The 26,588-nt window shown below is 45.8% G+C and overlaps 1 protein-coding gene across 1 annotated transcript; it reads left to right on the top strand.

The window, feature by feature from the left end:
• Nucleotides 1-657: 657 nt before the first annotated feature.
• LOC118357640 (ATP-dependent RNA helicase DHX8-like) lies at nucleotides 658-26,519 on the top strand. The gene is made up of 22 exons (XM_052478395.1): nucleotides 658-841; nucleotides 4,196-4,281; nucleotides 6,371-6,443; nucleotides 7,900-7,991; nucleotides 8,105-8,208; nucleotides 8,303-8,665; nucleotides 8,985-9,129; nucleotides 16,630-16,833; nucleotides 16,924-17,011; nucleotides 21,748-21,845; nucleotides 21,958-22,105; nucleotides 22,440-22,621; nucleotides 22,733-22,927; nucleotides 23,047-23,232; nucleotides 23,330-23,540; nucleotides 23,716-24,038; nucleotides 24,160-24,315; nucleotides 24,444-24,581; nucleotides 24,675-24,803; nucleotides 24,992-25,188; nucleotides 25,299-25,478; nucleotides 25,614-26,519. The coding sequence occupies exons 1-22, from the start codon at nucleotides 658-660 to the stop codon at nucleotides 25,831-25,833; spliced, it is 3,702 nt and encodes a 1,233-aa protein (XP_052334355.1). The 3' UTR covers nucleotides 25,834-26,519.
• Nucleotides 26,520-26,588: the final 69 nt, after the last annotated feature.

The raw sequence follows: 26,588 nt of genomic DNA, 5'->3' as shown, positions 1-26,588 counted from the left end.
GTGCAGCTGCATGTTCAGGGTTGGGCAGGTTGCTTTTCTAAATGTAATCCGTTACAGTTACCTGTCCAGAATCTTATTCAGTAACAACTCTTGGATTACCCAAACTCATTTATGTAATCTGATTACTTTCCCTCTTTTATTTAACCTTTATTTAACTAGGCAAGTCAGTTAATTCAGAACAAATTCTTATTTTCCATAATGGCCTAGGAACAGTGGCTTTAACTGCCTTGTTCAGTGGCAGAACGACAGATGTTTACATTGCCAGCTCAGGGGATTCGATCTAGCAACCTTTCGATTACTCGTCCAACACTCGAAGCACTAGGCTAACTCGTGTATGTCTGTCACTGTGGCAGTCATAACATCCGGTCAGTGTCCATAGAGACAGTGTCCATCTTAGCAGAGCCCTAAAAACACGCCCCTTCGATACAGTTACGTCTTTTCGTAGCATATTAGGAGGATTTACGCAAGAAATTTATTTGAATAATTAGGTTAAGATTAGGATTTGCGAAAATTCTCTGCTAATTTTACCTTCTACGAAGTGTCTTGTATCGAACTGGAGTGTTTTTAGGGAGTCCCCTTTTGGGAATGGTTTTAGCACCACCAGGTGACAAAATTGAAGAACTACACAACACACACTCATTTCCGGCAGAACCGGAAATGGTGTCATACTCCATCAAATTCCAAATATGTCTGCTGCTGGTTTCTTCTGAAAACAAAACAATCTCGTTGAGAATGGCAAACATCGGAGATAACGAGCTAGAACAGCTCGAATACCTTTCGTTAGTATCCAAAGTGTGCACAGAACTCGACAACCATCTGGGGATAAGCGATAAAGATCTAGGTATGAAAACCGCAAGTTGTTTAGCAGCTAACTAACCAGCTACATGTTAATTTAGGTAGCTAGCTATCGTTGGATAACTGTCTACGGTCTTATACCCCAATTGAGTCCCAGTAACTCGCTTGGCACTGTTGTGGTTGTCTTGTTGCAAATACAAACGTATCCGGACTAACGTTAGTTAGCTAACCAACACAGCATTGACATCTGTCAGACCTAACTAGCTAAATTAGTTCTCAATCTCAAGGCGGCATTCTGGCTTCTCCCTGGCTACAGTTCTGAGTCAAAATTAGCTTCGCCCACCACTGCCTCATGTGAACTGCAATCCCGACGTTGTTTTAACGTTTAGGAACTTCAATAATCATTGGCACTTGTCTTCCATAAGCGACGAAGAATCCTCAAATAAAAATATATACACTTACGGTATCCGTTTTGGACAGATCCATAACGTTATAACTATGGGTGACTCAATCTACGAAACATTTCCGCTACACTTACACACAGGTGTTAGATGGACAATTTGCACAAGTGGTCGCCTCTTGTCTTCTGCCTGTTTTATTTTTTAAACAATGTAACATGGATATGGCAGTGTGGGAACACTATATCAAGGTGTGCATCAATGTAATAATTTATTTATGTATATACACTAACGTTCAAAAGTTTGGGTCACTTAGAAATGTCCTTGTTTTTGAAAGAAAAGCACATTTTTGGTCCATTTTAAAAGAACACAATTGATCAGATACAGTGTAGACATTGTTAATGTTGTAAATTACTGTTGTAGCTGGAAACGGCAGATTTTTAATGGAATATCCACATAGGTGTACAGAGGCCCATTATCAGCAACAATCACTCCTGTGTTCGAATGGCACATTGTGTTAGCTAATTCAAGTTTATAATTTTAAAAGGCTAATTGATAATTAGAAAAACCTTTTGCAATTATGTTAGCACAGCTGAAAACTGCTTATCAAAGAAGCAATAAAGCTGGCCTTTAGACTAGTTGAGTATCTGGAGCATCAGCATTTGTGGGTTTGATTACAGGCTCAAAATGGCCAGTTTCAAAAGAAACAAAAGTTTATTTTAAAACTCATCAGTTTATTCTTGTTCTGAGAAATGAAAGCTATTCCAAGATCTCGTACAACGATGTGTACTACTTCCTTCACAGAACAGCACAAACTGGCCCTAACCAGAATAGAAAGAGGAGTGGGAGGCCCCGGTGCACAACTGAGGAAGAGGACAAGTACATGAGTGTCTAGTTTGATAAACAGATGCCTCATGAGTCCTCAACTGGCAGCTTCATTAAATAGTACCCACAAAACACCAATCTCAAGGTCAACAGTGAAGATGCAACTCCGGGATGCTGGCTTTATAGGCAGAGTTCCAGTATCTGTTCTTTTGCCCATCTTAATCTTTTATTTTTATTGGCCAGTCTGAGATTTGGCTCTTTGCAACTCTACCAATGGAACATTTTCAAGAACTTTTCAAGTTTCGTCAAGTACAGTTGCAAAAACCATCAAGCTCTCATGAGGACCGCCACAGAAATGGAATACCCAGAGTTCAAATCAAATTTTATTGGTCACATAATGTGTATAGCAGATGTTATTGCGGGTGTAGCGAAATGCTTGTGCTTCTAGCTCTGACAGTGCAGTAATATCTACCTAGTAATATCTAACATCGGTGCTTTTTGATTGCATATCTGTAAAAGTTTGAGGGTTTTAGGTGACAAGCCAAATTTATTCAGGCTCCTCAGGTTGAAGAGGCGCTGTTGCGCCTTCTTAACCACACTGTCTGTGTGAGTGGACCATTTCAGTTAGTCAGTGACGTGTACGCCGAGGAACTTGAACCTTTGCGGTCCCGTCGATGTGGCTAGGGGGGTGCTCCTTCTGCTGTTTCCTGAAGTCCACAATCATCTCCTTTGTTTTTTTTTTTACATTGAGTGAGAGGTTGTTTTCCAGGCACCACACTCCCAGAGCCCTCACCTCCTCCCTGCAGGCTGTCTCGTCATTGTTGGTAATCAAGCCTACTACTGTTGTCTGAACACTCATTTTATTTAGAATTCAAGGCACACTTGACCAATATGGCTACCACAGCATTATGCAGCGATATGTCATCCCATCTGGTTTGGGCTTAGTGGCACTATCATTCGTTTTTCAACAGCACAATGACCCAACAAACCTCCAGGCTGTTTAAAGACTATTTTACCAATAAGGAGAGTGATGGAGTGCTGCATCAGATGACCTGGCCTCCACAATCCCCCGACCTCAACCAAACTGAGATGGTTTAGGATGAGTCGGGCCACATACTGAAGGATTTTGGGATGAGTCGGACCGCAGAGTGAAGGAAAAGCAGCCAACAAGTGCTCAGAATATGTGGGAACTCCTTCAAGACTGTTGGAAAAGCATTCCAAATCACATACACTTCCCGGTGAGGCTGGTTGAGAGAATGACAAGAGTGTGCAAAGCAGTCAACAGGTCAAAGGGTGGCTACTTTGAAGAATCTCAAATATAAAATCTATTTGGACTTTTTTTTGGTTACTACATGTGTTATTTCATAGTTTTGTCTTCACTATTATTCTAAAATGTAGAAAATAGTAAAACTTTTGACCGGTAGTGTGTGTGTATATTTATGGAAGATGAGGTCAAAGATTTTTATCACTAACTCCACAGACCAGAGCCTGTCATTTCCAATGGGAGCAAATTAATCATAGTGGGCAGAACAAGCAAGGAGGTGGGCCCAGCCAAGCACAAGCTAGTGAGTTCCCATTGGCACGTTCTAGCATTTATTTGCATATTTTCGCGAGGGAACGCCTACCCTGATGTGTGCAGTAACTCAATTCGCCCTTGCACTCCTTCTAAACAACACAATGTTTTGAAACCTTAGCAAAGGGTGAAGTCTACAAAACAGTGTTACAGATAATAGTTTTTGAAAGAGAACTGTATAGAGATGAAATGTTTAATCGATGAGTACATTTGCAGAATGTTGGCCAAATTCCATGTTCTCCCACTGCCGGTCACTTGGCTTCCTCATCACAATATTAGGTAGTGAGTGGAAACGCCACCTGGAAGCTTCACATTTTATATATCCAGTGAACGATCTGGCTCATTGTTCTATATGTGATGAGGTCCTTATGCTTCCGATACCCTACCGCAAGCAACGAGTGTTAATGGTCTTAACAAAACGTCCTTGTAAGAGGATCTCTTCATTCAATGACTCAAGGGCTATGTCTGACCTTAAAGTTGGCTAGCTAGCTGGCGTGATAGCCCTGTTTAACAAGCAAATGAGTACATTCTTAATGTTTAGGAGTAACATTACTTGGCTAATCAGGTTAACCCTGAACTAATGGGTCGTTTCTTTGCCACACAGCCGAGTTTGTCATCAGCCTTGCTGAAAAGCAACCAACGTTTGATGGCTTTAAATCACTTCTATTGAAAAATGGCGCAGAATTCACAGTAAGTACTGTCCACTGCTATCTACTGTCACTAGCTAGATAGCCAGCAGATCTGACCCACTTGTGTACAGCTGCACTAGGGTTGTATGGACTTTCTGTGTAGATTAAGACACTGCGGAGCCTGCGCAAGATGTTACGGTTTGGAAAAAGCACATCAATCCAGGGATAAGAAATGCTTGTGCTGTTACACCGAGAAGATTGAACTACCAGCCAATAGCAGCCGTTCAATCTTCTCTGTGTAACAGTTGGGATAATGGAACAAGTCGGGAGTACAACACATTTCTCATCCCTGAATTGAGGTACGTTTTTCAAGCCATATCTCGCGCTGGCTCCGTGGTGTCTTAATCTACACAGAACGTCTGTCCGACCCTAGTGCAGCTGTAAGCAAGCGGGTATGATCTGATGGCTACAGTTGAAGTCGGAAGTTTACATATACCTTAGCCAAATACATTTAAACTCAGTTTTTCACAATTCCTGACATTTAATCAGAGTAAAAATTCCCTGTTTTGGGTCAGGTAGGATCACCACTGGTCCTGTAGCTCAGTTGGTAGAGCATGGCGCTTGTAACGCCAGGGTAGTGGGTTCGATCCCCGGGACCACCCATACGTAGAATGTATGCACACATGACTGTAAGTCGCTTTGGATAAAAGCGTCTGCTAAATGGCATATATTATTATTATTATTATTACTTTATTTTTAGAATGTGAAATGTCAGAATAATAGTAGAGTGATTTATTTCAGCTTTTGTTTCTTTCATCACATTCCCAGTGGGTCAGAAGTTTACATGCACTCAATTAGTATTTAGTAGCATTGCCTTTACATTTTTTAACTTTTAACCACAAGATTCCCACAATAAGTTGGGTGAATTTTGGCCCATACCTCCTGACAGAACTGGTGTAACTGATTCAGGTTTGTAGTAAGGCCTCCTTGCTCGCACACGCCTTTCAGTTCTGCCTACACATTTTCTTTAGGATTGAGGTCAGGGCTTTGTAATGGCCACTCCGATACCTTAACTTTGTTGTCCTTATGCCATTTTGCCACAACTTGTCCATGTGGAAGACCCATTTGCGACCAAGCTTTAACTTCCTGACTGATGTCTTGATTTTGCTTCAATATATCCACATAATTTCCTCCCTCATGATGACATCTATTTTGTGAAGTGCACTAGTCCCTCCTGCAGAAAAGCACTCCCACAACATGATACTGCCACCCCAATGCTTCACTGTTGGGATGGTGTTCTTTGGCTTGCAAGCCTCCCCCTTTTCCTCCTAACATAACAATGGTCATTATTGCCAAACAGTTTTATTTTTGTTCCATCAGACCAGGGGACATTTCTCCAAAAATTCCGATCTTTGTCCCCATGTGCAGTTGCAAACCGTAGTCTGGCTTTTTTTACGACGGCTTTGGAGCAGTGGCTTCTTCCTTGCTGAGCGGCCTTTCAGGTTATGTCGATTTAGGACTTGTTTTACTGTGGATATAGATACTTTTGTACCTGTTTCCTCCAGATCCAAGTACATTCATCTCTAGGAGACAGAACGTGTCTCCTTCCTTAGCGGTATGAAGGCTGCGTGGTACCATGGTGTTTATACTTGCATACTATTGTTTGTACAGATTAACGTGGTACCTTCAGGCATTTGGAAATTGCTCCCAAGGATGAACCATACTTGTGGAGGTCTACAATTTTTTTTTCTGAGGTCTTGGCTAATATCTTTTGATTTCCCCATGATGTCAAGCAAAGAGGCACTGAGTTTGAAGGTAGGCCTTGAAATACATCCACAGGTACATCTCCAATTGACTCAAATGATGTCAATTAGCCTAACAGAAGCTTCTAAAGCCATGACAATTTTCTGGAATTTTCCAAGCTGTTTAAAGGCTTAGTGTATGTAAACTTCTGATCCACTAGAATTGTGATTAAGTGAAATCTGTCTGTAAACAATTGTTGGAAAAATTACTTGTCATGCACAAAGTAGATTTTCCTAGCTGACTTGCCAAAACTATAGTTTGTTAAAAAGAAATGTGTAGAGTGGTTGAAAAACGAGTCTTAATGACTCGACTTTAACTACATGTTCAATTTATTTTCGATCTTTCAGGATTCACTTGTTGGCAATTTGCTCAGACTTATTCAAACGATGCGGCCTCCATCAAAGACATCTACAAACAAAGGTATGTGAGCTATATTCCACCTATATCGTCTGAGTTATGGTGATGTATGCTTTTCACTTACAATTGCAAAGCCATGGGCTTTGTGCAGTGCATTCGGGAAGTATTCAGACCCCTGCCCTTGACTTTTTCCACATTTTGTTACTTTACAGCCTTATTCTAAAATGGATTAAGTACATTTTTCTTCAATCTACACGATATAAAAAATGTACACATACCTTACGTAATTTTCGGGCCCTTTGCAATGAGACTTGAACTTGAGCTCAGTTGCATCCTTTTCCCATTGTTTATTCTTGATATTTCTGCGTCTTGATTGACGTCCACCTGTGGTAAATTCAATTGGTTGGACATGACTTGGAAAGGCACACACCTGTCTATATAAGGTCCCACAGTTGATGGTGCATGTCAGAGAAAAAAACCAAGCCATGAGGTCGAAGGAATTGCCCGCAGAGCTCCAAGACAGGATTGTGTCGAGGCACAGAGCTGGGGAAGGGTACCAAAAACATTCTGCAGCATTGACGTTCCCAAACTGAGCAATCGGGGCAGAATGGTCAGGAAGGTGACCAAGAACCTGATAGTCACTGATAGAGCTCCAGAGTTCCTCTTTGGAGATGGGCAACCATCTCTGCAGAACTCCAGCTATCAGGACTTTATTGGTGGAGTGCTCAGTAAAATGCATATGACAGCCCGTTGGGGTTTTCCAAAAGGCACCTAAAGGACTCCCAGACAGTGAGACACAGGATTCTCTGGTCTGATGAAACCAGGATTGAACTCTTTGGCCTGAATGCCAAGCGTCACATCTGGAGGAAACCTGGTACCATCCCTATGGTGGCAGCAGGATTGAAGGAAAGATAACCCGAACAAGGTACAGGGTGATCCTTGATGAAAACCTGCTCCAGAGCGCTCAGGGCCTGCGACTGGGAGCGAACAGAACAACAACCCTAAGCACACAGCCAAGACAACACAGGAGTGGCTTCGGGACAAGTCTCTGAATATCCTTGAGTGGCCCAGTCAGAGCCCGGACATGAACCCGATCGAACATCTCTGGAGAGATGTGAAAATAGCAGCGCGGCAATGGTCCCCATTCAACCTGACAGCTTGAGAGGATCTGCAGAGAAGAATGGGAGAAACTCCCCAAATACAGGTGTGCCAAGCTTGAAGCGCCATACCCAAGAAGTCTCGGCTGTAATCGCTGCCAAAGGTGCTTCAACAAAGTAAAGAGTCTGAATACTCATTTAGTTTTTTTTTCATTTGCAAAACATTTGACATGTTTTTGCTTTGTCATTATGGGTTTATTGTGTGTAGATTGTTACGTACCAGTATTATTCTATATTGATGGGAAAACAACAATTTAATCCATGTGGAAAATATAATGGCGTCTGACTACTTTCCGAATGCGCTGTTTATGCTATTGTTTCTATGTTGTAGACTTGCTGACTCTTTACTCTTATGATTCTAGCTTTTGAGCCTGTGGTCAAGCAGAAGAGTGAGAAGGACAAACTGAAGGAGTTGTTTCCTGCGTTATGCAGGCCAGACGATCCGGCTCCTAAGGTAAGTCTTTGTGCTTTAACGTGGTTCATTTGCAGGTAAAATATACATTATAGACTACTTTGGTTGACTGTGTGACCTACTGATATTTGGCCTACCATTTCTGACCCCCCAAGGCCATACTAGACGAAGACGATGTGAAAATCGCAGACGCTGCCATGAAGGAGTTGGAGATGTTCATGCCCAGTGTGAGTAGATCAGACTCAAAGAGCAAGAGCAGGTAAAGAGATTTCCCCAATTACACTCTTATTGGCTTCAAGTGTACATTTTCCTCAGTCGCATTGGATTGGAGCTCATAGATTTGCATTCCTCAGGTCGGACAAAAAGAGGCGGCACAGCAGAAGCCGGAGCCGAGACAGGGACAGGAGGAGGCGTCATCGCTCTCGGTCCCGCTCTCGCTCTAGATCTCGCTCTAGGGACCGTGATCGTCAGAGAGACCGAGACCGTGAGAGGGACCGCGACCGTGGTAAGAAACGTGCGTCTCGCTGGAGTGAGCGCAGTCGCACCCCCAGCCCCCACAGAGACCGAGACAGGGACACAAAGGACGGCTCTGACCGGTGGAAGGACAAACACGTGGACCGCCCACCACCAGAGGAGCCTACCGTGGGAGACATATTCAACGGCAAAATCACCAGCATCATGCAGTTTGGCTGCTTCGTGCAACTGGAGGGGCTGAGGTCAGTAAAGAGTTAATGCCTCGGCAAAAGTCATTAATTCAATAGTGATGAACTTGGTTCGCGTTTGATTGTGTAGTGTTGAAAGCCTGGGGCGGCAGGGTAGCCTAGTGGTTAGAGCGTTGGACTAGTAACCGGAAGGTTGCAAGTTCAAACCCCTGAGCTGACGAGGTACAAATCTGTCGTTCTGCCCCTGAACAGGCAGTTAACCCACTGTTCCTAGGCCGTCATTGAAAAATAAGAATTTGTTCTTAACAAACTTGCCTAGTTAAATAAAGGTAAAATAAAAAAATTAATAAAAATGATCTGTTTTGCATTGTAGGAAACGCTGGGAGGGGTTGGTGCACATCTCTGAGCTACGCAGAGAGGGACGTGTTGCCAATGTGGCTGATGTGGTCCAGAAAGGGCAGCGAGTCAAGATCAAGGTGCTGTCCTTTACTGGCTCCAAGACCAGTCTCAGCATGAAGGTATGTGCTTTCAGGAAGTATTCATACCCCATCAAATTGTATTGGTCACACACACACGTGTTTAGCAGATGTTAATGCGGGTGTAGCAAAATGCTTGTGCTTCTAGCTCCGACAGTGCACTAATATCTAACAAATTACACAACATATACCTGATACACACACATTTAGTAAAGGAATGGAATTAAGAATATAAAAATATATGGACGAGCAATGTCAGAGCGGCATAGAATAGGATACAGTATATACATATGAGATGGGTAATGCAAGATATGTAGACATTTTTGAGTGACTAGTGTTGCATTCATTAGTGGCCAGTGATTTCAGGTCTATGTGTATATAGGCAGCAGCCTCTGTGCACGTGATGGATATTTTAACAGTCTTATGGCCTTGAGATCAGTCTCTCGGTCCCATCTATAATGCACTTGTACTGACCTCGCCTTCTGGATGATAGCGGGGTGGTTGTTGTCCTTGATGATCTTTTTGGCCTTCCTGTGACATCGGGTGCTGTAGGTGCCCTGGAGGACAGGTGACCCTGTGATGCGTTGGGAAGACTGCACCACCCTCTGGAGAGCCCTGCTGTTGTGGGCGATGCAGTTGCCATACCAAGCAGTGATACAGCCCGTCAGGATGCTCTCAATTGTGCATCTGTAAAAGTTTGGTGGTTTTAGGTGACAAGCCAAATTTCTTCAGCCTCCTGGGGTTGAAGAGGTGCTGTTGTGACTTCACCACACTGTCTGTGGGAGTGAACCATTTCAGTTTGTCAGTGATGTCTACGCTGAGGAACTTGAAGATTTCCACCTTCTCCATTGCGAGACTGCAAATGTGGATGGGGGGCGCTCCATCTGCTGTTTTTTGAAGTCTACGATCATCTCCTTTGTTTTGTTGAGTGAGTGTTATTTTCCTGGCACCACACTCCAAGAGCCCTCATCTCCTCCCTGTAGACTGTCTCGTCATTGTTGGTAATCAAGCCTACTACTGTTGTCATCTGCAAACTTGATGATTGAGTTGGAGGTGTGCTTGGCCATGCAGTCATGGGTGAACAGGGAGTACAGGAGGGGACTAAGCACGTACCCCTGACGGGCCCCTGTGTTGAGGATCAATCTAGTGGAGGTTTTTCCTACCTTCACCACCTCAGGGCGGCCCATCATGAAGTCCAGGACCCAGTTGCACAGGGCGAGGTTCAGTCCCAGGGCCTCGAGCTTAATGATGAGCTTGGAGGGTACTATGGTGTTGAATGCTAAGCTATAGTCATTGAACAGCATTCTTACATATGTATTCCTCTTGTCTAGATGGGATAGGGCAGTGTGATGGCGATTGCGGCGTCTGTGGTTCTAATTGAGACAGTAAGCAAATTGAAGTGGGTTTAGGGTGACGGGTAAGGTAGAGGTGATATGATCCTTGACGAGTCTTTCAAAGCACTTCATGATGACAGAAGTGAGTGTTACGGGGCGAAAGTAATTTAGTTCAGTTACCTTTGCTTGCTAGGGTACAGGAACAATGGTGGCCATCATGAAGCATGCGGGGACAGCAGACTGGTATAGGGAGAGATTGAATATGTCCGTAAACACACCAGCCAGCTGGTCTGCGCATGCTCTGACGTGGCTGGGGATGCCGTCTGGGCCGGCAGCCTTGCGAGGGTTAACGCGCTTAAATGTCTACATCGGCCACTGAGAAGGAGAGCCCACAGTCCTTGGCAGCGGGCCGCGTCAGTGGCACTGTTATCCTCAAAGCAAGCAAAGAACGACGTGGCTGGTTTTCCTTTTTGTAGTCCGTGATTGTCTGTAGACCCTGCCACATAGGTCTGCTGTCTGAGCCGTTGAATTGTGACTCCACTTTGTCTCTATACTGACATTTTGCCTGTTTGGAAATAACTACACTGTTTGTATTCTGCCATATTCCTAGTCACCTTGCCATGGTTAAATGCAGTGATTCGCACTTTCAGTTTTGCGCAAATGCTGCCATATATCTACGGTTTCTGTTTAGGGTAGGTATTGAGTACAACATCTCCTATACACTTCCTGGTAAAGTGAGTCAGTCTATTCGTCTATGTTGTTCTCGGAGGCTACCCGCAACATATCCCAGTCCGCGTGATCAAAACAATCTTGATGCGTGGATTCCGATTGGTCAGACCAGCGGTGAATAGTCCTTAGTGTGGGTACTGTACATTTCGGTGTTCCTCAAGGTTCTGTTTTAGGACCACTATTGTTTTCACTATATATTTTACCTCTTGGGGATGTTATTCGAAAACATAATGTAAACTTTCACTGCTATGCGGATGACACACAGCTGTACATTTCAATGAAACATGGTGAAGCCCCAAAATTGCCCTCGCTAGAAGCATGTGTTTCAGACATAAGGAAGTGGATGGCTGCAAACTTTCTACTATTAAACTCGGACAAAACAGAGATGCTTGTTCTAGGTCCCAAGAAACAAAGAGATCTTCTGTTGAATCTGACAATTAATCTTAATGGTTGTACAGTCGTCTCAAATAAAACTGTGAAGGACCTCGGCGTTACTCTGGACCCTGATCTCTCTTTTGAAGAACATATCAAGACCATTTCGAGGACAGCTTTTTTCCATCTACGTAACATTGCAAAAATCAGAAACTTTCTGTCCAAAAATGATGCAGAAAAATTAATCCATGCTTTTGTCACTTCTAGGTTAGACTACTGCAATGCTCTATTTTCCGGCTACCCGGATAAAGCACTAAATAAACTTCAGTTAGTGCTAAATACGGCTGCTAGAATCCTGACTAGAACCAAAAAATTTGATCATATTACTCCAGTGCTAGCCTCTCTACACTGGCTTCCTGTCAAAGCAAGGGCTGATTTCAAGGTTTTACTGCTAACCTACAAAGCATTACATGGGCTTGCTCCTACCTACCTCTCTGATTTGGTCCTGCCGTACATACCTACACGTACGCTACGGTCACAAGACGCAGGCCTCCTAATTGTCCCTAGAATTTCTAAGCAAACAGCTGGAGGCAGGGCTTTCTCCTATAGAGCTCCATTTTTATGGAACGGTCTGCCTACCCATGTCAGAGACGCAAACTCGGTCTCAACCTTTAAGTCTTTACTGAAGACTCATCTCTTCAGTGGGTCATATGATTGAGTGTAGTCTGGCCCAGGAGTGGGAAGGTGAACGGAAAGGCTCTGGAGCAACGAACCGCCCTTGCTGTCTCTGCCTGGCCGGTTCCCCTCTTTCCACTGGGATTCTCTGCCTCTAACCCTGTTACGGGGGCTGAGTCACTGGCTTGCTGGGGCTCTCTCGTGCCGTCCCTGGGGGGGGGGGTGCGTCACCTGGGTGGGTTGATTCACTGTTGTGGTCGGCCTGTCTGGGTTGCCCCCCCCCCCTTGGGTTGTACCGTGGCGGAGATCTTTGTGGGCTATACTCGGCCTTGTCTCAGGATGGTAAGTTGGTGGTTGAAGATATCCCTCTAGTGGTGTGGGGGATGTGCTTTGGCAAAGTGGGTGGGGTTATATCCTTCCTGTTTGGCCCTGTCCGGGGGTGTCCTCGGATGGGGCCACAGTGTCTCCTGACCCCTCCTGTCTCAGCCTCCAGTATTTATGCTGCAGTAGTTTATGTGTCGGGGGGCTAGGGTCAGTTTGTTATATCTGGAGTACTTCTCCTGTCCTATTCGGTGTCCTGTGTGAATCTAAGTGTGCGTTCTCTAATTCTCTCCTTCTCTCTTTCTTTCTCTCTCTCGGAGGACCTGAGCCCTAGGACCATGTCCCAGGACTACCTGACATGAGGACTCCTTGCTGTCCCCAGTCCACCTGGCCATGCTCCTGCTCCAGTTTCAACTGACCTGAGCCCTAGGACCGTGCCCCAGGACTACCTGACATGAAGGCTCTTTGCTGTCCCCAGTCCACCTGACTGTGCTGCTGCTCCAGTTTCAACTGTTCTGCCTTATTATTATTCGACCATGCTGGTCATTTATGAACATTTGAACATCTTGGTCATGTTCTGTTATAATCTCTACCCGGCACAGCCAGAAGAGGACTGGCCACCCCACATAGCCCGGTTCCTCTCTAGGTTTCTTCCTAGGTTTTGGCCTTTCTAGGGAGTTTTTCCTAGCCACCGTGCTTTTACACCTGCATTGTTTGCTGTTTGGGGTTTTAGGCTGGGTTTCTGTACAGCACTTTGAGATATCAGCTGATGTACGAAGGGCTATATAAATAAATTTGATTTGATTTGATTTACTACCTGTTTGGGTTTCTCCCTATAGGAAGGGAGGAGCAAAATTGAGTCGCGGTCAGATTTGCCTTATAGGTATCCCGGAAGTTGGAGTAACAGTGGTCGAGTTTTGGCAGCGCAAGTCCTACAGTCGATATGTTGCTAGAATTTTGGCATCCTTTTTCTCAAATTTGCTTTGTTAAAATCTCCAGCTACAATAAATGCAGCCTCAGGACATATGGTTTGCATAAAGTCAACTGGAGTTCTTTGAGGGCTGTCGCAGTATCAACTTGAGGAGGAAATATACACGGCCGTGACTATAACCAATGACAATTCTCTTGGGAGATAATACGGTCTGCATTTGATTTGAGGTATTCTAGATCGGGTGATCAAAAGGACTTGAGTTCCTGTATGTTATCACAATTACACCATGAGTAGTTAATCATGAAACACACCCCCGCCCTCCTTCTTCCCAGAGAGATATTTATTCCTGTCTGTGCGATGAACTGAGATTCCAACTGGCTGGACTGATTCGGAAAGTATATCCCGAGAGAGATGCTTCCGTGAAGCAGAGTATGTTACAATCCCGGTCTCTCTGGAAAGAGACGCCCTCCATGAGCTCCTCAACTTTTATTATCTAGATAGTAATATGCTTGGAAGCGGTGGGTGGCGTGTGCACCTCTTAAGTCGGACTAAAAGACCACTCCGAGTACCTCTCCTTCGCCGGAGTTGTTCTGGAATCAGTTCATTTGCCCTGGGGGGTGCAAACAATTGATCTGCTTCGGGAAAGTAATATTCCTGGTAGTGCTAATGAGTTACCGGCGCTTTGATATCCAATAGTTCTTCCCGGCTGTATGTAATAACACAACATTTTCTGGGCTAACAATGTAAGAAATGATACATAAAAATAAAAAATTCTGCAGAGTTTCCTAAGAGCAAGAAGCGAGGCAGCCCTTTATGTCAGTGACATTTTTTTACATTTAATCTTAATTTAACATTTAAGTCTGCTAAATGACTTAAATGTACCTATTCAGAAGGTTGTTACAGCCTGAATTCAAATTGGATTAAGTGGACCCCCCCCCCCTCACCTATCTACACACAATTCCCATTAAACTTGTTTTTAGACATTTTTACAAATTTATTAAATTCATTAATCTAATTTACATAAGTATTCACATCCCTGAGTTAATAAGCACTTTTGGTGGTGATGATGGCTGCTTTGAGTCGTCTTGGGTATGTATATCAGCTTTGCACATCTGGATTTGTGGATATTCTCAAGCTCTCTTAAGTTACAATAGATGGAGAGTGGTGGTGAACAGCAGTCTTCATGTCTTTCCACAGATTTAATGGGATTCAAGTCTAGGATTTGGTGGGACCACTCAGACTTTCACATTCTTGTTCTGAAGCCGTTCCAGCTTTGCTTTGGCTGTATCCTTGGTGTCATTGTCCTGTTGGAATGTAAATCTTCACCCCAGTCTACCATAATTGCTGGACTATTAAGCGCACCTGAATATAAACCGCACCCACTGAATTATTTAAAAATATGTATTTTGAACATAAATAAGCCGCACATGTCTATAAGCCGCAGGTGCCTACCGGTACATTGAAATAAAAGGAACTTTACACAGCCTTTAAACGAAACATGGCTTGTAACAAAAATAAATAGGCTTTAACGAAACACAGCTTGTAACAAAAATTAAAACAGTAGCCTACCAAGAAAGTCATTGGTCACTAGCTTCCTGTGCACTGAAACCACTGAAGTCATCTCCTTCGGTGTCGGAGTTGAATAGCCTCAGAATTGCTTCATCCGATGTTGGATCGTTTTCATTGTCGCTCTCATCACTTTCATCCGGAGGCAAATACCCCGCTGAGCTCATGCTGCCCCTTCAACACGCAGCAGTCCAGCCTTTCGAAACCCGTTGATGATAGTGGATTTTTTGACAATGCTCCACGCTGTCAGGACCCACTGGCAGACTTGACCATAAGATGCTCTTCGCCTGCGGCCTGTTTTAGTGAAGGATTTCTCCCCACTTGTCATCCAAGCCTCCCACTGAACAAGGAGCGCCACCTTAAATGCACGATTTACACTGATGTCGAGTGGCTGCAAATACTTTGGGCCATCTGCTTTTCTTCCCTCTGAAAGCTTTTGTTGTCTTTCTGCACTGAGTCAGTTCCTCACGCTGCTGTTTCCAACGTCTTATCATCGACTCATTAAGGCCAAGCTCCCATGCAGCAGCTCTATTTCCTTTTCCAACAGCCAGATTTATCACCATCAACTTGAAAGCTGCATCATATGCATTTCTCCCTGTCTTTGTCATGATGAGGGTGACAAAATTACTACGGTAATCAGAATGATGGGAAGTTTGAGCGCGCTCGATTTACGTCACATTATGTGACGGTGCTCAGTTTTTTTGGCGGCATGAATCTTGTGAAAGCGGGAAAAAGCCATAAATTAGCCGCGTCATTGTATAAACCGCGAGGTTCAAAGTGTGAGAATAAAGTAGCGGCTTATAGTCCGGAAATTGCGGTAAGTTCATTTACATTCTGAAGTAAGTTCATTTACATTCTGAAGCAAGTTCTCATGAAGGATTTGCCTGTATTTGGTGCCATTCATCATTCTCCCTATCCTTACCAGTCTCCCAGTCCCTGCTGCTGAAAAGCACCCCCATAGCATGATGCTGCCGCCACCATGCTTCACAGTAGGGATGGTGTTAGACGGTTGATGAGCTGTGCCTGGTTTTCTCCACACACAGTGCATTTCATTCAGGCCAAAGAGTTCCATTTTGGTCCCATGAGACCAAAATGTGATACCACAGGGCAAACCCTATGGTATCGCGATACTACTTGGTATCACATCATTAGTAAATGTTGGTGTTGTGACAAACACACTGAAAATAGATTTTTTTCACGCAGAAATTTGCATCACCTTTTTGGGCGCTCACTAGTTTTCGTCCCTGTAATCATGTTGGTAAAAATATGGGCATTTAAAGTAATTTTCCTGTTGAAAAAAAATGTATATTTTATATTTATTATCTTAAAAATGTATATTTATTTTTTGACAACTGCAAACTTCAAGGAGTTGGTTTGTCATTCCCCTTGCTTGAGGAACAAAATAGAAGAGCCCCCCACACTCGGGTGCTATGGCATGACTTACCTTGTACCACATATTGAGATGTACCCTTTCTGTTCAGAAATCAGCTGTTAAATGAGGTGAAAAGGAGACTGGAGTGCCACTAAGTTTTAAAGACTTTGGAACTTTTGGAAAGCACTATGAAAGACCTGTTTAATTATTACTGAAACACTGGCTCTCCTCTTCGTTGACAGGATGTGGACCAGGAAACTGGGGAGGACCTGAACCCCAACAGAAGGAGGAACCAGGGCCCTGATGGTGAGGAGGAGAAAATCATGAGGAACCCCGACCGCCCAACCAACCTCAACCTGGGCCACGCCCCTGAGTTGGAGGACGACACACTGGAGCGTAAGAGACTGACCAAGATATCTGACCCCGAGAAGTGGGAAATCAAACAGGTATGTGTGCACACAGGGTTTTTATCAAGACCTCTTGACTGTTATCAGTGTGATTTTTGATCTAATAATGCTATTTTCTTCTGTTCTCAGATGATTGCTGCTAATGTTCTTTCTAAAGAGGAGTTCCCTGACTTTGACGAGGAGACTGGTATCCTCCCCAAAGTTGATGACGAAGAAGGTAGAACATGACTTATGTTATTGTGTGTTCCACAGCGGATTGGTCAAAGCAAGCTTTGTGATTTGCTTGAGACGTGTTCTAAGCCATACTAAAAACAGTTTAGCACGGGTGAGTCGATGATGCAAAAATGGGCATCTTTTTTTTTGTTCCATCTGAGAAATCCCTGCCCATCCGCTGTCTCATCGGCCCAGCCAGCCAATTCATTAACTTGATCTCCATTGTAAAAAAAAAAAAAAAAGTATGTCGACGTTATTTCCTCTTGCTTCGAGCCTATCATTTGGTTTGCAACAACAGGGATTTGTATAAACGTTGCTGCCAGTCTCTCGACATTTGCAGCATTGTATCAATATTGAAATTCGATCTCCACTGTCTTATTGAGAATGAACGTGTCAGGACGAGACAGTTATCTTTTCGCAGTCAGTCATGAATCTGCATTTTATATATATATTGCTCGAACAAATAAAGGAACACTTAAACAACACAATGTAACTCCAAGTCAAACACACTTCTGTGAAATCAAACTGTCCACTTAGGAAGCATCACTGATTGACAATCAATTTCACATGCTGTTGTGCAAATGGAATAGACAACAGGTGGAAATTATAGGCAATTAGCAAGAAACCCCCAATAAAGCTGTGGTTCTGCAGGTGGTGACCACAGACCACTTCTCAGTTCCTATGCTTCCTGGCTGATGTTTTGGTCACTTTTGAATGCTGGTGGTGCTATCACTCTAGTGGTAGCATGAGACGGAGTCTACAACCCACACAAGTGGCTCAGGTAGTGCAGCTCATCCAGGATGTCACATCAATGCGAGCTGTGGCAAGAAGGTTTGCTGTGTCTATCAGCGTAGTGTCCAGAGCATGGAGGCGCTACCAGGAGACAGGCCAGTACATCAGGAGACGTGGAGGAGACCGTAGGAGGGCAACAACCCAGCAGCAGGACCGCTACCTATGCCTTTGTGCAAGGAGGAGCACTGCAAAATGACCTCCAGCAGGCCACAAATGTGCATGTGTCTGCTCAAACGGTCAGAAACAGACTCCATGAGGGTGGTATGAGGGCCCGACGTCCACAGGTGGGGGTTGTACTTACAGCCCAACACCGTGTAGGACGTTTGGCATTTGCCAGAGCGCCCTGTGCTCTTCACAGATGAAAGCGGGTTCACACTGAGCACAAGTGACAGACGTGACAGAGTCTGGAGACGCTGTGAAGAACGTTCTGCTCCCTGCAACATCCTCCAGCATGACCGGTTTGGCGGTGGGTCAGTCATGGTGTGGGGTGGCATTTCTTACATTTACATTTAAGTCATTTAGCAGACGCTCTTATCCAGAGCGACTTACAAATTGGTGCATTCACCTTATGACATCCAGTGGAACAGCCACTTTACAATAGTGCATCTAAATCTTTTAAGGGGGGTGAGAAGGATTACTTTATCCTATCCTAGGTATTCCTTAAAGAGGTGGGGTTTCAGGTGTCTCCGGAAGGTGGTGATTGACTCCGCTGTCCTGGCGTCGTGAGGGAGTTTGTTCCACCATTGGGGGCCAGAGCAGCGAACAGTTTTGACTGGGCTGAGCGGGAACTGTACTTCCTCAGTGGTAGGGAGGCGAGCAGGCCAGAGGTGGATGAACGCAGTGCCCTTGTTTGGGTGTAGGGCCTGATCAGAGCTTGGAGGTACTGAGGTGCCGTTCCCCTCACAGCTCCGTAGGCAAGCACCATGGTCTTGTAGCGGATGCGAGCTTCAACTGGAAGCCAGTGGAGAGAGCGGAGGAGCGGGGTGACGTGAGAGAACTTGGGAAGATTGAACACCAGACGGGCTGCGGCGTTCTGGATGAGTTGTAGGGGTTTAATGGCACAGGCAGGGAGCCCAGCCAACAGCGAGTTGCAGTAATCCAGACGGGAGATGACAAGTGCCTGGATTAGGACCTGCGCCGCTTCCTGTGTGAGGCAGGGTCGTACTCTGCGGATGTTGTAGAGCATGAACCTACAGGAACGGGCCACCGCCTTGATGTTAGTTGAGAACGACAGGGTGTTGTCCAGGATCACGCCAAGGTTCTTAGCGCTCTGGGAGGAGGACACAATGGAGTTGTCAACCGTGATGGCGAGATCATGGAACGGGCAGTCCTTCCCGGGAGGAAGAGCAGCTCCGTCTTGCCGAGGTTCAGCTTGAGGTGGTGATCCGTCATCCACACTGATATGTCTGCCAGACATGCAGAGATGCGATTCGCCACCTGGTCATCAGAAGGGGGAAAGGAGAAGATTAATTGTGTGTCGTCTGCATAGCAATGATAGGAGAGACCATGTGAGGTTATGACAGAGCCAAGTGACTTGGTGTATAGCGAGAATAGGAGAGGGCCTAGAACAGAGCCCTGGGGACACCAGTGGTGAGAGCGCGTGGTGAGGAGACAGATTCTCGCCACGCCACCTGGTAGGAGCGACCTGTCAGGTAGGACGCAATCCAAGCGTGGGCCGCGCCGGAGATGCCCAACTCGGAGAGGGTGGAGAGGAGGATCTGATGGTTCACAGTATCGAAGGCAGCCGATAGGTCTAGAAGGATGAGAGCAGAGGAGAGAGAGTTAGCTTTAGCAGTGCGGAGCGCCTCCGTGATACAGAGAAGAGCAGTCTCAGTTGAATGACTAGTCTTGAAACCTGACTGATTTGGATCAAGAAGGTCATTCTGAGAGAGATAGCGGGAGAGCTGGCCAAGGACGGCACGTTCAAGAGTTTTGGAGAGAAAAGAAAGAAGGGATACTGGTCTGTAGTTGTTGACATCGGCGGGATCGAGTGTAGGTTTTTTCAGAAGGGGTGCAACTCTCGCTCTCTTGAAGACGGAAGGGACGTAGCCAGCGGTCAGGGATTTGTTGATGAGCGAGGTAAGGGAGAAGGTCTCCGGAAATGGTCTGGAGAAGAGAGGAGGGGATAGGGTCAAGCGGGCAGGTTGTTGGTCGGCCGGCCGTCACAAGACGCGAGATTTCATCTGGAGAGAGAGGGCAGAAAGATGTCAGAGCACAGGGTAGGGCAGTGTGAGCAGAACCTGCGGTGTCGTTTGACTTAGCAAACGAGGATCGGATGTCGTCGACCTTCTTTTCAAAATGGTTGACGAAGTCATCTGCAGAGGGGGGGAGGGGGAGGAGGATTCAGGAGGGAGGAGAAGGTGGCAAACAGCTTCCTAGGGTTAGAGGCAGATGCTTGGAATTTAGAGTGGTAGAAAGTGGCGTTAGCAGCAGAGACGGAGGAGGAAAATGTAGAGAGGAGGGAGTGAAAGGATGCCAGGTCCGCAGGGAGGCGGGTTTTCCTCCATTTCCGCTCGGCTGCCCGGAGCCCTGTTCTGTGAGCTCGCAATGAGTCGTCGAGCCACGGAGCGGGAGGGGAGGACCGAGCCGGCCTGGAGGATAGGGGACATAGAGAGTCAAAGGATGCAGAAAGGGAGGAGAGGAGGGTTGAGGAGGCAGAATCAGGAGATAGGTTGGAGAAGGTTTGAGCAGAGGGAAGAGATGATAGGATGGAAGAGGAGAGAGTAGCGGGGGAGAGAGAGCGAAGGTTGGGACGGCGCGATACCATCCGAGTAGGGGCAGTGTGGGAAGTGTTGGATGAGAGCGAGAGGGAAAAGGATACAAGGTAGTGGTCGGAGACTTGGAGGGGAGTTGCTGTTTTTCCACTAACCTCATTGCATCTAGTAAAGATGAGTTGTGAGTAGGGGTAGTTGTGAGTATTCGGGGTGGGAGGTGAGAGGGTGAGGTCAAAAGAGGAGAGGAGTGGAAAGAAGGAGGCAGAGCGGAATGAGTCAAAGGTAGACGTGGGGAGGTTAAAGTCGCCCAGAACTGTGAGAGGTGAGCCGTCCTCAGGAAAGGAGCTTATCAAGGCATCAAGCTCATTGATGAACTCTCCGAGGGGACCTGGAGGGCGATAAATGATAAGGATTCTTTGGGGGCCGCACAGCCTTTCATGTGCTCGCCAGAGTTAGCCTGACTTCCATTAGGTACCGAGATGAGATCCTCAGACCCCTTGTGAGACCATATGCTGGTGCGGTTGGCCCTGGGTTCCTCCTAATGCAAGACAATGCTAGACCTCATGTGGCTGGAGTGTGTCAGCAGTTCCTGCAAGAGGAAGGCATTGATGCTATGGACTGGCCCGCCCGTTCCCTAGACCTGAATCCAATTGAGCACATCTGGGACATCATGTCTCACTCCATCCACCAACGCCACGTTGCACCACAGACTGTCCAGGAGTTGGCGGATGCTTTAGTCCAGGTCTGGGAGGAGATCCATCAGGAGACCATCCGCCACCTCATCAGGAGCATGCCCAGGCGTTGTAGGGAGGTCATACAGGCACGTGGAGGCCACACACACTACTGAGCTACTTTGCTATTATAGCATAGTTTGACGTGACTGTGTTAGTTGTAGTTGGCTAGCTAGCAAGCGACGGATAATAGCTTTGCCAGCCAGCATGGCAATGGAACATTTAGATTGGAAAATATATATATATATATATATTTTAATTTGACTCGTAAGCCATTGTAGAAAAGCAATTGTACACTTGAGGTTGTGTAAAAATGTTTTTTTTTTAGCACGATTGTGCTAATCTGCGGTACTCTGCTCCTCCTCGTACTTATGGCCGCAGCACAGTCGTGCTGAAAGAGTAATTTAGCACGCCCTCGTGTACATTTTCTTCATAGAAAACCACTGTCGGTTTAGATTCACATTGAAGTATTGGATGCTGATTTGCCCACCACTTTCTTTCAGATGAGGACCTGGAAATTGAGCTGGTGGAGGAGGAGCCTCCGTTCCTGAGAGGACACACTAAACAGAGTATGGACATGAGCCCTGTCAAGATTGTTAAGGTATGTTTCCATGTCCTCTTGATCAACCTACTTTCAAGGCAATTTTGTTTGAGTGTTTTTATCCTGTTTAGTAGTGTGAACAATTGCAGCTCACTTTGTTTCCCTCTGTCAGAATCCAGACGGCTCGCTGTCCCAGGCTGCCATGATGCAGAGTGCTTTGGCTAAGGAGAGGAGGGAGGTGAAGCAGTGTCAGCGAGAGGCTGAGATGGACTCTATCCCCATGGGCCTGAACAAACACTGGGTAGACCCTCTGCCTGATGGTAAGTCCGTATGGAAGCACACAGTAATCCTCAACACAGTCCGGTCTGAGCCACTACATCAGACTTCCTCCAGTGTAGCAGCAGCAGCCCTCAGGGTTTGCAGGGCTGGAGATGGTTATCTGGTTTCTTTCTTATAGCATCCAAACAGGCCGGATAGAGTGGCCCGCTGTAGTGTGCCTTGTCCTCCATGGCCCAGGGTTACAGGGGAGGCTTTGTGGGTGTAAAGGTTCCTCCCAGGGTCCTAGACTGGGTCTGGATCACCAGTCATCTGAAGGGGTGGAGGTTAAATATCACACCAGTTCATCTCAATTAAAGACGCTTCCCTCTTACACAGTTGATGGAAGGCAGATTGCAGCCAACATGAGAGGAATTGGCATGATGCCAACTGACATCCCGGAGTGGAAGAAACATGCCTTTGGGGGCAACAAGGCCTCTTACGGCAAGAAGACGGCAATGTCCATCCTGGAGCAGAGAGAGAGCCTGCCCATCTACAAGCTCAAAGAGCAGCTCATCCAGGTTTGTGCAAAAGTTTGCAAATTATATATCGCTAGTTATTTCTATTTCAACAGCTGTTTTTGACCATTTATGGCATAACATTTTGCTCACATCTCTGCTTCTCTATTACAGGCTGTCCACGATAACCAGATCTTGATTGTTATTGGAGAGACTGGTTCTGGGAAAACTACCCAGATCACCCAGTACCTGGCCGAGGCGGGCTACACCACTCGGGGGAAGATCGGCTGCACTCAGCCCCGTCGTGTGGCAGCCATGTCTGTGGCCAAGAGAGTCTCTGAAGAGTACGGTTGCTGTCTGGGCCAGGAGGTGAGTGATCTCCTGGCCCACGTGACCATGAGACGATGACGAATACATCTGATCGCAGAACAATCTCAAACGTCTGGCCCTAGTTATTTTTAACTTGTGTCTCCGTTCTTCTACACCAGGTGGGCTACACCATCCGTTTTGAGGACTGCACCAGCCCTGAGACGGTGATCAAGTACATGACAGACGGTATGTTGCTGAGAGAGTGTTTGATAGATCCGGACCTTGGCCAGTACGCCATCATCATGTTGGATGAGGCCCACGAGAGGACCATCCATACCGATGTGCTCTTCGGTCTGCTCAAGAAGGTATACCAGGGTCTTGTTTCCCCTTGACTTCAGGGTTTAAACATCGCTAATATTTTAAAGGAAAGTTTTGTATTAAGCTAACTCTCCCCCTTTTCAGACAGTGCAGAAACGCACAGACATGAAGCTGATTGTCACTTCAGCCACGCTAGATGCCGTCAAGTTCTCCCAGTACTTCTACGAAGCGCCCATCTTTACCATCCCAGGACGTACCTATCCAGTGGAGGTGCTCTACTGCAAAGAGCCTGAGACGGACTACCTGGACGCCAGTCTCATCACCGTCATGCAGATCCACCTGACCGAGCCTCCAGGTACGGTTTTAACAAAGGTTAAACCCAGTCTATAGTCTAACTGTAATTCATAGTCATTGACCTAAATCACTGCATGAATGCAAATCCATTGCTATAAAATGTCAGTTTGAAATTCACCCTTGATTGTGAAGAGTTATCAACCTTCTTTATGTCCTCTCTCGCTCCTTGTTTGCAGGTGATGTCCTGGTGTTTCTGACGGGTCAGGAGGAGATTGACACCGCTTGTGAGATCTTGTATGAACGGATGAAGTCTCTGGGACCTGAAGTGCCCGAACTCATCATTCTACCTGTCTACTCTGCGCTGCCAAGCGAGATGCAGACCCGTATCTTTGACCCTGCTCCCCCCGGCAGCAGAAAGGTTGTCATTGCCACTAACATTGCTGAGACGTCTCTGACCATTGACGGTATCTACTACGTTGTGGACCCAGGATTTGTGAAGCAAAAGGTGTACAACTCCAAGACTGGTATTGACCAGCTGGTGGTGACTCCCATTTCACAGGTAGACTGGTTAATCACTCAGTTCATATTTATTTTCTAAACCTACCAAGATTGTAACCCCTCTGTCTCTCTCAAGCAATTATGATTTGGTATGCTAAGGGATTCAATGTAACTTCTGTTAGGCCCAAGCCAAGCAGCGGGCTGGTAGAGCTGGAAGAACTGGCCCAGGGAAGACCTACAGGCTGTACACCGAGAGAGCATACAGAGACGAGATGCTCACCACCAACGTGCCTGAGATCCAGAGAACTAACTTGGCCAGCACTGTGCTGTCCCTCAAGGTATGCATACAGTCACAAAAGGGGATAAACCTTTTTTCACTGTGCATTCTTCTGTGATCTATACTTGTCTGCTGAGACCTACTCCTCCCGTATCATCCCCTGATGTCCCTTTCTCCATATTCCTTCAGGCCATGGGCATCAATGACCTGCTATCGTTTGATTTCATGGACGCTCCACCCATGGAGACGCTGATCACTGCCATGGAGCAGCTCTACACTCTGGGGTCTCTGGACGATGAAGGGTTGCTCACTCGTCTCGGACGCAGGGTAAGAGTTTATACCAAAAAAAAAGGAGACTGTTGTTAAGAAAGGCAAAATTGAGGATTAATTACCAATGAATTATTTCCATCTCTCTGTCAGATGGCGGAGTTCCCTCTGGAGCCCATGCTGTGTAAGATGCTGATCATGTCCGTCCACCTGGGCTGCAGTGAGGAGATGCTCACCATCGTCTCCATGCTGTCTGTGCAGAACGTCTTCTACAGGCCCAAGGTACGTCAAATCACAAAAAATAGGGTCATATCACTCCTCTGGGTATCCTGATTAGATCTTTTTTTCTTTTCAGCACAGTTGAATGTTGAGGTTTAACATTATGGTTGGACACCTCAATGAGGCAATTATATGGTGTGCCATTGTTGATCATTTGATGACTAACAGTTATTTTATTCTCTGTGTCTCAGGACAAGCAGGCCTTGGCTGACCAGAAGAAGGCTAAGTTCCACCAGGCCGAGGGAGACCACCTTACTCTGCTGGCTGTCTATAACTCCTGGAAGAACAACAAGTTCTCCAACCCCTGGTGCTACGAGAACTTCATCCAGGCCCGTTCCTTGCGCAGAGCCCAGGATATCCGCAAACAGATGCTGGGTATCATGGACAGGTAGGTTCCACTGTCCATTTGATGATCAAGGTAATTGTATGTCTGGTAAAGAAACCTCACTTACTAGAAATCTTCTCACACAAATCCAAAAAACGTTTACCTCTTCTCAGACATAAACTGGATGTGGTGACTTGTGGAAAGGCCACGGTGCGTGTGCAGAAGGCCATCTGCAGTGGTTTCTTCCGGAACGCAGCCAAAAAGGATCCCCAGGAGGGCTACCGTACGCTCATTGACCAGCAGGTGGTGTACATCCACCCCTCCAGTGCCCTGTTCAACCGCCAGCCTGAGTGGTGAGTCGACCCTCATTTCTGATTACCACGGGGACTAATGGATTAGTCACTAGTTTACATTGAATGTCAAGTGTTACTGAGCCATCCTGGACATTATTTTCCTCTTGCCTGATACTCTTATTCCTCTCTCCACAGGGTGGTGTACCATGAGTTGGTGCTGACCACTAAGGAGTACATGAGGGAGGTGACCACCATTGACCCACGCTGGCTGGTAGAGTTCTCGCCGGCCTTTTTCAAAGTGTCTGATCCCACGCGTCTCAGCAAACAGAAGAAGCAGCAGCGCCTCGAGCCCCTCTACAACCGTTACGAGGAGCCCAACGCTTGGAGAATCTCCCGCGCCTTTCGGCGGCGCTAGAATGTGCATCTTGTATCACAACACAGAAAGAGAGGGACACATTCCTATATCAGCTGGTTGAGAAATACCATAGAGAGACATTGTCTGCCAACAGGCCTTTTTAGCTGTAACATGCGATTTGATAAAGCTGGGTCATTATCTACTTGTTTTGGACATGTGTAAAGTATGTGTTATATGTGCTCAGCTGTTTTCTATTAACTGCAATTCTATAATTTTGAGCTGAATTCTGGTAGGCTGAATTCTTTCTCTTGACCTGTATAGCAGTCAACTAGTAAAATGAGGTCATTGCTCTCCTGTTCTTACAGGCTTACCTGGGTAACATGAATAAAAATGTCTCATCCCCCTGAGGAGAATCAATCTTATATTTGAGTATCATGGACAACGAAACATGTTTGTTTTACTTGAATGTCACATCTGACCTGTGTGTAAACTTCTGAAAAATGATAAATTGAATAGGAAGGGGACTGGGCAGTAATTTGACACGGCAGTGAACGTCTTTGTTTAAAAAGCACAGTGCTCTGAGACAGTTTGTCTTTTATAGTAGGCTATATTTTTATACAATGAAGGGAGATAACAGGATGGAACTTAATACTTGGGCATTGTCTTTGGTTTAGCTTTGTGTGATTGCTTTACTGTGCTAGTGTAATCCTAACATTTTCTGCACTCATTAAATGTATGTTCTCATACTTTTTGTTTCTTATGTTTAATTTAGAAGTGTTTTATTGACATCCACACTGGAGACCACAATATCAGTT

This window comes from Oncorhynchus keta, chromosome 24 (genome assembly GCF_023373465.1).
Source record: "Oncorhynchus keta strain PuntledgeMale-10-30-2019 chromosome 24, Oket_V2, whole genome shotgun sequence".
NCBI classification, from domain to species: domain Eukaryota; kingdom Metazoa; phylum Chordata; class Actinopteri; order Salmoniformes; family Salmonidae; genus Oncorhynchus; species Oncorhynchus keta.
This window is presented reverse-complemented; position numbering and strand designations above follow the sequence as displayed.

Bases quoted from the DNA above. Each gene is read 5' to 3' on its own strand.
- LOC118357640 (XM_052478395.1), top strand. From the start codon at position 658: ATGGTGTCATACTCCATCAAATTCCAAATATGTCTGCTGCTGGTTTCT. The intron at 16,834-16,923 runs GTATGTGTGCAC...TTCTGTTCTCAG, and splicing joins AGAAGTGGGAAATCAAACAG to ATGATTGCTGCTAATGTTCT. The intron at 24,804-24,991 runs GTACGTCAAATC...TCTGTGTCTCAG, and splicing joins ACGTCTTCTACAGGCCCAAG to GACAAGCAGGCCTTGGCTGA.